General features: G+C 37.6%; 1 protein-coding gene and 1 long non-coding RNA gene across 2 annotated transcripts; one reads left to right on the forward strand and one right to left on the reverse strand.

Annotated features, from left to right (window-relative positions):
- birc5b (baculoviral IAP repeat containing 5b) lies at positions 1–1,029 on the reverse strand. Its single transcript, XM_067447243.1, has 4 exons — positions 829–1,029; positions 606–715; positions 337–454; positions 1–168 (listed from the first exon to the last, which is right to left on the reverse strand). Exons 1-4 carry the CDS (start codon positions 952–954, stop codon positions 88–90), a joined length of 435 nt encoding a protein of 144 aa, XP_067303344.1. The 5' UTR covers positions 955–1,029; the 3' UTR covers positions 1–87.
- A 5,852-nt stretch (positions 1,030–6,881) lies between these two features.
- Positions 6,882–9,672, forward strand: LOC137079276 (uncharacterized). Its single transcript, XR_010905443.1, has 5 exons — positions 6,882–7,491; positions 7,814–7,855; positions 8,190–8,257; positions 8,431–8,554; positions 9,522–9,672. It is a non-coding gene; the product is annotated as an uncharacterized lncRNA (long non-coding RNA).

Genomic DNA, 9,672 nt, shown 5'->3' on the forward strand with positions numbered 1-9,672 from the left:
GCAGGAACATTTATGGAATAAAACAATTTAATTTATTTGTGAAAGTTCAAATGACATGCCATTAAAATAAGTTAGCGTCACTGAAACTCAAATAAGAGCTCTCAGATTTTTGCTAGTAGTCTCCACCTCATCACGAAAGTAGGCTATCTTCCTGTGACCCATCTTCCTCTGTGAAGGGAGAGTATGTTTACACACAGTTGTATAAGTAAATAATTATAATCAATTAGATAAAAATAGAAATCAAGTTACAAACAGTATATTAAAAAAAATAATGTAGATGTAAGACTGACCATTAAAAATAAGTAAATAAAACAGCATGAACGCTTTCACACTTACAATGTAGATGCGAAGTCGCTCCTGTTCCAGCTGAAAATATTCAATGGCCGTGAGCTTGTCAAACGTCTTTTTCATATGGAGAAAGGCACAATTGGGGGAGCGTTTGGCATGTTCGGACCTTAATGACAAGGACAGTCAATAAGAGATTTGGTGTTACCCCTTTCCACCCAAAGTTAATTGTTACAACCTCAACTTTACAAAAAGTGAACAAGAGGTGTACTAAGAAAAACAAAGCCGATAGATTGTAAAGGTGTGCTGCAGGAGCTCACCAAGGGTTGTCTTCGGGCTCCCAGCCCTCCAGCTCTCGGAGACAGTAGAAACAGCAGGCCACGTCTGGCTCATTCTCACTAGGACAGTGCACAAAACCTGCCTTGGCCATCTGAAGAGAGGATTGGCATTATTTCTTTTAATTAATGCAGCAGTGATTCTGTAAAACTGCTTAAGTTCCTGTACTCGACACAGTCTAATTTACTAACTCTAAGACGCACTTACCAACTCTGGCGTGCACTGACAATCTTCTCGAAAAGGCCACTCGGAAAAAGTCTGAAGTCGCTTTTCATAACTATACATCTGGTTAAAAGACAAAAGCCGGGACGCAACCACTTCTGCGTTACACATTTCTGAAGCACAAACAGAACACACTTACTGCAGCTCACCATCTCAACATAAACCTGTGTGAGTGTGGCTGTTTAATTGGTTGGGTGCTTTTGATCATTGATTGATGAATCGCTGACAGCTGCCACAGCATAAACGAAAGAAGAAACGTTGTAACAAGATACTGAAAACTGTTTAATAAATTTGTAATGTTATGTATAATGTAGATTATAAATCCGTATTATAGCTATTGTATTGTATGAATAAAACATTTCGCATCAAAATCATGATAATGTTTAGGCCTACTTCGTTCAATGACACTGGTTGATGTCACACATTTTAAATAGTAGTTCAATGTCTCCCTCTGCTGGACGAACAGAAACACATCAAAATTGACTAGCCTAAATTAATTTTTTTTCCAGACAAGCGCCAATGACATAAAATAGGAATAGCCTATCTCTCAAAATAAAAGTATTATTGTGTTGGTCCCCCTTTTGTTGCCGAAACAGCCGTGGGCCGTCGAGGAATGCCATGGACTTACTCCACTAGACCCCTGGAGGTGTGCTGTGGTATCTGGCATCAAGATGTTAGCAGCAGCTCCTGTAAGTTGCAAGGTGCGGCCTCCATCTGACTTGTTCAGCACATCCCACAGATGCTCGATTGGATTGAGATCTGGGGAATTTTGGGGCCAAGTCAATACCTCAAACTCGTTGTTGTGCTTCTCAAACCATTTCTGAACCACTTTTTGCTGAAAGAGGCCACATCCACCAGGTAATACCATTTAGTTCCATGAAAAGGTGTACATGGTCTGCATTCCAACAATGCTTAGGTGGTTGGTATGTCAAAGTAACATGAACATTATATTAACTTCTTGAGCAATTTGAGCAATAGCTTTTCTGTTTGATCAGACCACACAAGCTTTCGCTCCCCCCGTGCATCAATGAGCCTTGGCCATGACCATGTCGCCGGTTCACCACTGCTCCTTCCTTTTTGATATACTGACAACTGCAGACCGGTCACACCCCACAAGAGCTGCAGTTTTGGCGATGCTTTGACCCAGTCATCTAGCCATCACAATTTGTCCCTGTTCCAACTCAAATCCTTAAACTTGGCAATTTTTCCTGCTTCTAACACATAACCTTTAAGGACAAAATGTTCATTTGCTGCCAAATATATCCCTCCCACTAAAAGGTGCCATGATTAAGAGATAATCAGTATTATTCATATGAATCTAGATAGATAGATTATATATTTTAAACAAATATTATATATTTATAGATTATTTCATGCCATTTTCTAGGACCAAATATCCTGAATCTTTATTATCTATAAGAGATTTTAAACCGTTAGTCCAAAAATGAAATTTATGTCATTAATGACTCACCCTAATGTAGTTCCGCACCCATAAGACCTCCGTTCATCTTCAGAACACCCTTTAAGATATTTTATATTTAGTCCGAGAGCGTATCTAAATGTATGCACACTTTACTGTCCATGTCCAGAAAGGGAATAAAAACATCATCAGTAGTCCATATGTGACATCAGAAAGTTAGTTAGAATCTCAGCATCAAAAATAAATTTTGGTCCAAAAATAACAAAAAATACGACTTTATTCAGCATTGTCTTCTCTTCAGTGTTTGTTTTCAATCCTCAAATAAAGATTAAAACGGTCACAAATAACCATATTGATTCATGATTTGGATCGCATGTCAAACTGCTGAAATCACGTGACATTGGCGATCCGAATCATGAATCAATCCGCTGATTCATGACCATTTGAATCTTTATTTGAGGTTTGAAAACAAACGCGAAAGAGAAGACAACGCTGAATAAAGTCGTAGTTTTTGTTATTTTTGGACCAAAATGCATTTTCAATGCTTCAAGAGATTCTAATGAACTAACTGATGTCACATATGGACTACTTTGATGATGTTTTATTCCCTTTCTGGAAATAAACAGTATAGTGTGCCTACACTTAGATACGCTCTCGGACTAAATATAAAATATCTTAAAACTGTGTTCCGAAGATGAACGGAGGTCTTACGGGTGTGGAATGACATTAGGGTGAGTCATTAATGACAAATTTACTTTTTGGGTGAACTAACCCATTAAGTATTTTTGAATAAGTTATTACGAGTCTCGGGTCATTGACTCCAAATCAGTCAGAGAATTCATTTGGTTATTTTATATGCTATAAAACCACATAGTAAGTGCTTTGGAATTGAGACCTCATGTCAAGCATAATCCTTAACAAGCCCTAAAGATTCCTGTGTTATGTAGTAGTTAACGGCTAATGGCTGCACATAGTTCTGCAGTAGGAAATACTCGATTTCCATGTAAGAAGGGACACAAACTTTAGTCTAGAGGCCTCATGTCACGTCACAGACAAGGGAAAATGGTGCGAGGACTCATGTGCAGTAGAAAGATGATTTAATACAAAATAAAACATAAACTCAAAACAACAACCCACAAGGGGGAAAAACACATAATAGAATAATAAAATATAAACTTAAACAAACCAACAGAATCACGGGGAGGACGGAAGACGCAGACATTACACAACGATCCAACCAAGACTGACAAACACAAGGAGCTTTTAAAGGGAAGAAATCAAAAGGGAATCAGGGAACACAGGTGGGGCCAATAACACTAATCAGATAACAAGGGGGAGGGATCTGACAATGACACATGCTCAACATAACAAAACCCACATGTGCACACAAGACAGGACAGGCATGTGACACCTCAGCAAGTCATGTCCCTTCTTACTTGGGCCTAACCAATTACTGTAAGTCAATACATACACCATAAAGTGAGATCATAGTGAGTGTCAGACAACATTAATGTGGCTTGCGGTGTGAGCGATTGGAAGCTGTTTATGACTGGTATAGGGAAAGGCCCTGCTGCTGTCACCATGTTCTGTAACTGTATCTCACTGCGCCTGGCTGTTGAAATGTGCTTACAGCTACAAAACAGCGGCCCCTTCACCCCTCTCTGCCCTTCATCTGATAGGAACTTCCCTGAGGGTTGGTTTGTGTGTCACAAACACATTCTGCTCTTAATACATTAATTTGTCTTAAAGGTGAATATGAGATTACTCTTAGGCTGGTCATATTCATTCTAATGGAGGTTTTTCCTTAAAATGATTTGTGAGATATTGAAGATTCACGGCTGCTTGTTCTCTCTTTTGTGGTGATAGTTTGTCACATAATATTCAGTCTAGAGTTTCACATCAGAAATGACATTTGGCGCATTCCTTTCAGCCGAGACCCCACACTGGAGATGTCACTCATTTGCAGTCGCCCGCTCAGGACGAGTTAAGCGGCAATACGTCGCCATCAGCTGTTGTATGGCTTCCATCTTGTCTGTGGCTTGGGCAAAGCCACAAAGTGAATACTTCATCAAGCTACAGGCTAGATGGAACTCACTGGAATTACATTGCATGGCTGAAATTATAATTTTATTCATTGTTTTTTTTTTCTTTACTACACAGGACACTGGAGAACTGACAAGAAAGTGGAGAGAGAGAGAAGACATGACCCAGACTGGAATCGAACCCAGATCCCCAACAGTCATGTGCCGCAGGTCCAAGATGACTGGATATCCTTCTCCAGTTGCAAGATTCCCAAACTTCAAACATAAAAGGCAGAAGTGTGTGTTTTAATTTATTTATTGAAAAAGTCTTCTCTAAAAAGATTAATTTGACACAATTAAGATTTGAGATTACTGTTAAGCTCTTGAGATGTATGTGTACATATAAGGGTGTTTAAAGGGATTGTTCACCCAAAAATGAAAATTTGATGTTTATCTGCTTACCCCCAGGGCATCCAAGATGTAGGTGTGTTTGTTTCTTTAGTAGAACACAAATGAAGATTTTTAACCGTTGCTCGTATAATGCATGTCAATAGGGTGTTTTTCAGAGTCACTATGGGAGTAAAAAACACAGAATCATACACATCTATGTTAAACACAGCGCTAGACATTGATGTCTTAAGACACGAACCAATCATTTTCTGTGAGAAACCGAACAGTATTTATGTTTTTTTTTTTTTACCTAAAATCTAACGAAACTCATCCAGTATTCCCAATGCCATTACTTTTGCCGAAGAAGGTCAAACTAACGGCACAATCATACATATGTGTACATAGATGCCTCATTCGAACGATCCGCGCAGGCACTAATGAGGATTCTATACACTCACCTAAAGGATTATTAGGAACGCCATACTAATTCTGTGTTTGACCCCCTTCCACCTTCAGAACTGCCTTAATTCTACATGGCATTGATTCAACAAGGTGCTGAAAGCATTCTTTAGAAATGTTGGCCCATATTGTTAGGATAGCATCTTGCAGTTGATGGAGATTTGAGGGATGCACATCCAAGGCACGAAGCTCCCGTTCCACCACATCCCCAAGATGCTCTATTGAGTTGAGATCTGGTGACTGTGGGGGCCATTTTAGTAAAGTGAACTCATTGTCATGTTCAAGAAACCAATTTGAAATGATTCGAGCTTTGTGACATGGTACATTATCCTGCTGGAAGTAGCCATCAGAGGATGGGTACATGGTGGTCATAAAGGGACGGACACCACCTCCACCAGCCTGCAGAGTGGTAACAAGGCATGATAGATCCATGTTCTCATTCTGTTTACGCCAAATTCTGACTCTACCATCTGAATGTCTCAACAGAAATCGAGACTCATCAGAGCAGGCAACATTTTTCCAGTCTTCAACTGTCCAATTTTGATGAGCTTGTGCAAATTGTAGCCTCTTTTTCCTATTTGTAGAGGAGATGAGTGGTACCCGGTGGGGTCTTCTGCTGTTCTAGCTCATCCGCCTCAAGATTGAGTTAGTTGTGGCTTCACAAATGCTTTGCTGCATACCTCGGTTGTAACGAGTGGTTATTTCAGTCAAAGTTGCTCTTCTATCAGCTTGAATCAGTCGGCCCATTCTCTTCTGACCTTTAGCATCAACAAGGCTTTTTCGCCCACAGGACTGACACATACTGGATGTTTTTCCCTTTTCACACCATTCTTTGTAAACCCTAGAAATGTTTGTGCGTGAAAATCCCAGTAACTGAGCAGACTGTGAAATACTCAGACAGCGCAATCATACATATACATAGGTGCCTCAGTCGACCGATCCGCGCAGGCACTAATGAGGATTTTATATATATATATATATATATATATATATATATATATATATATATATATATATATATATATATATATATATATATATATATATATATATATATATATATATAAGGAACACCATTCTACATGGCATTGATTCAACAAGGTGCTGAAAGCATTCTTTAGAAATGTTGGCCCATTTGGCACCAACAACCATGCCACGCTCAAAAGTGCTTAAATCACCTTTCTTTCCCATTCTGACATTCAGTTTGGAGTTCAGGAGATTGTCTTGACCAGGACCACATCATATATATATATGATTTGACCTTCTTCGTTGGAAGTAATGGTGTTGGGAATATTAGATGAAATTCATCTGCTATGAGGTAAAAAAACAAAACATAAATACTGAATAAATAAATAATATTGTTTCGTGTCTTAAGACATAATTGGGTGCGGTTAAATGCACACCAGTAAGCTGATAACTCAAAAAAAATCAGCTTACTGAAATAATCAGTTTTCCCCGTTAACATGCAAACAGTAAACTGACAATGCAAGTAAAACGCGTTTACATCACTTTATTAATAAACCTGGTTATTTCCTTGTAGTGACGTCAAAAATAATAATGTTTGTATCTGAGTTTTTCAAAGCGTGCACCGTGTCAGCAGGAGATTTACGGCTCATATTAACCCTTATGCAGTTACAGATGCAGCGTTTTGACTGAACCTCTTATATTTCTGCTGCATGAGATGAGAACACATCTTTACAATTTTCTGGGTCTTAAAAGAGCACTGTAACCAATATCTGTAGTTTTCACAGCATTATTACTGTAAAATGAGAAAATACTTACTGTAGAACCTGTATACAGCATGTTGCTGTAGATCTGCAAAGCATCATGGTCTTTTTTCAATGGCGAGTAAATTCTACAGTATTTTTTTTCTCTCCTGTGAATCACAATACAGCATTTTCTAGAATATTTTTTTTTCAGCCAAGGAAAGCTACGAGATTCCCCACTTTCATCCGAATTTTTACTTCAGAAAGGTAACATAATGTATTTCCAAAGTTTACTCTTGTAAAGTCAACTGTTTGTTCAACTTTAAGAGTGCACTGAGAGAGAAAAGAGTAATGAGCGGCACACTTTCTAGTAAACTCGTCTCATGCTGTGTGTGCATTTTATAATTTTATTTCCACAAATATTTCTGCATGATTTCGATATATTTTCTAGTCTGGCAACATTTGATAACGTCATTAATTTATAGAAGGATAGTATTGTTAAATAAAAATTAAATTGTGGATGTGATCTCTTTTGGTGCTGATCCGTCACATAATGTGATCGCTTTTTTTCCTGTCACCACATGCGCGTGAGGCAGTGAGCCAAAGCCTGCCGACTCTCGACGGTCTCGAGCTGAAAGCAAACGCAGCTGAGGTATGTACGTTAGGCCTAACTTAACATATTTTTCATTGTGATTAATCATGATTTTTCTGAATGGAAACCCCCAGAAACTAGATTGGTAAAATGCTATTCAAACTTGTGGGAGCATGCATGGGCTGTAGGCTACTGTATTAAGATTTGTCTTATCCGGCAACATTACATTTTTAACGTCTTTAATTTGATTAAAGACTAACGTTAGCATTGGGAAATGACATTAATTTAAAATGGTGTAATTTTTTGTATTTATTGGCGCGGTAGCCGTTTAATAATCTCTCGTTTCTTTTCTCTTGCTTGCTGTTGCCGCCTGAGGAATCAGACATTGAAGTTAAGCGGGCCGAGAAAACGCAGCCAGCTAGAGGTAGCGTTATCTGTTAAGCTACGTTACTTAACATATTCTTAATAATTTCATGATTTTTCTGAACTTCATTGCCTTCAAGCTGCAGAAACTATAAGTTAGATTGTTAATAGAGTGCCATTCCCGACTTTTGGGAGCATATATTGTATTAATATTTGTCTTATCTGGCGAAATTACATTTATAACGTCTTTTATTTTATTAAATAGTAGCTACGTTAGCTTTAAATAAAAATTATTTGAAATTGTAATTTTTTACAGTATTGCCACACACTTTCTCTTATGAATATTGAACTTGTGATTTCTAAAACTGTGTTTTCGTTTTATTTTGTGTTACAAGAAACTTCCACCTAAGCAAACGCTGAGGCTCAGATTTCCTGCCAAACACTCCCAGACTCATCATGCTCGGTAAGATCCAAGCACTCAACATACACAATAGATGCCAATATTAAGGGTTACTTCACATATAAAGCATCTTGCACTTACATTCCAAAAATCTCTAGTTGTTACTGATCCAATAGAAAAAAATAGGTATTTTTTCTTGGATGGGGTAATGCATAGCCTAATGTTTTTATTTTCAGATTCTTCGTCAGAATTAACCCAGAGCACACCGAGTGCAATTCAAAGGTCCAGATTAGCAGACAAACTGGGAAGGTGGTCATCAGGGACTTCATCGAGTATGACTGGCAGAACAACTAATTCCAGGTGAGACTTTTAATTGTTACCTTGAATACCTTTAAATGGTGATTGAAAGTCAGGGGTGGCCAGCAACTTGTTTATTAAAGGGATAGTTCACTTTAAAATTTATTCTCAAGTTGTTTCAAACCTGTATGAATTTCTTTCTTCTGCTGAACACAAAAGAGGATATTTTGAAGAATGTTGGTAACCAAACAGTTAACTGGAGCCAGTGACTTCCATAATAGTAAAAAAAAAAATACTATGGAAGTCACTGGCTCCAGTTAACTGTTTGGTTACCGACATTCTTCAAAATATCCTCTTTTGTGTTCAGCAGGAGAAAGAAATTCATACAGATTTGAAACAACTTGAGGTTGAGTATGTGATAATAGCATTTTCATTTTAAAGTGAACTATCCCTTTAGGCCTGCCAAGCATCATTTTCAAATCAGGCAGTTTTACAGCGTCAACACAAGGTGATTCAACAACACTGACATGAAAAACAGGAGGAACATTGTGTGACAACACCAGCCAGTTAGAATACTTTTCCATTCAGAACTCACAAACATAAATTTCACTGTTGTATCACTAACTGCAAACATGGTATTGTGGCAGAAATGTGGGATATTCATGTACAATTTTATAATATTCATGTAGACAGTTATTAAATATTAAAGTAATGGCAAATGACAGAAACCAATTCTGTCTAATAAGAGTCGAGTTGCAACTCCATTTTACATTTTCCATTACATTTTATCTTTTAAAAATAGGTTGTTATTTTTACAGATGTTACAGTTTGTGTTAACGAAAATACATTTACATTTTACATCTTTTGTAAAGCTATAAAAAAATATCAGCCCCGGGGGATGCTACTCCACAAACCACCAACAAAGCATATAAAAAATACTAATATTTATTTAAAACTTTATGTGTATGTCATCAACCCATCTGTCTTACTTTTAAACTTTTACATTAATAATGAATTTCTTCTTCTACAGGGCAGAAGACTCAGGCCCAGGAAGTCCAGGTCAAGTTTTAAAAGAATAATAGTTATGGAAAAAAAACATTATTGGAGAAAAACAATATTCAGGTTTGAAATCCTTCTGTTTTTAAAGGGATAGTTCACCCAAAAATTTCAATTGTGTCATC

Source organism: Pseudorasbora parva, chromosome 6, assembly GCF_024679245.1.
Source record: "Pseudorasbora parva isolate DD20220531a chromosome 6, ASM2467924v1, whole genome shotgun sequence".
Taxonomy (NCBI): Eukaryota; Metazoa; Chordata; class Actinopteri; order Cypriniformes; family Gobionidae; genus Pseudorasbora; species Pseudorasbora parva.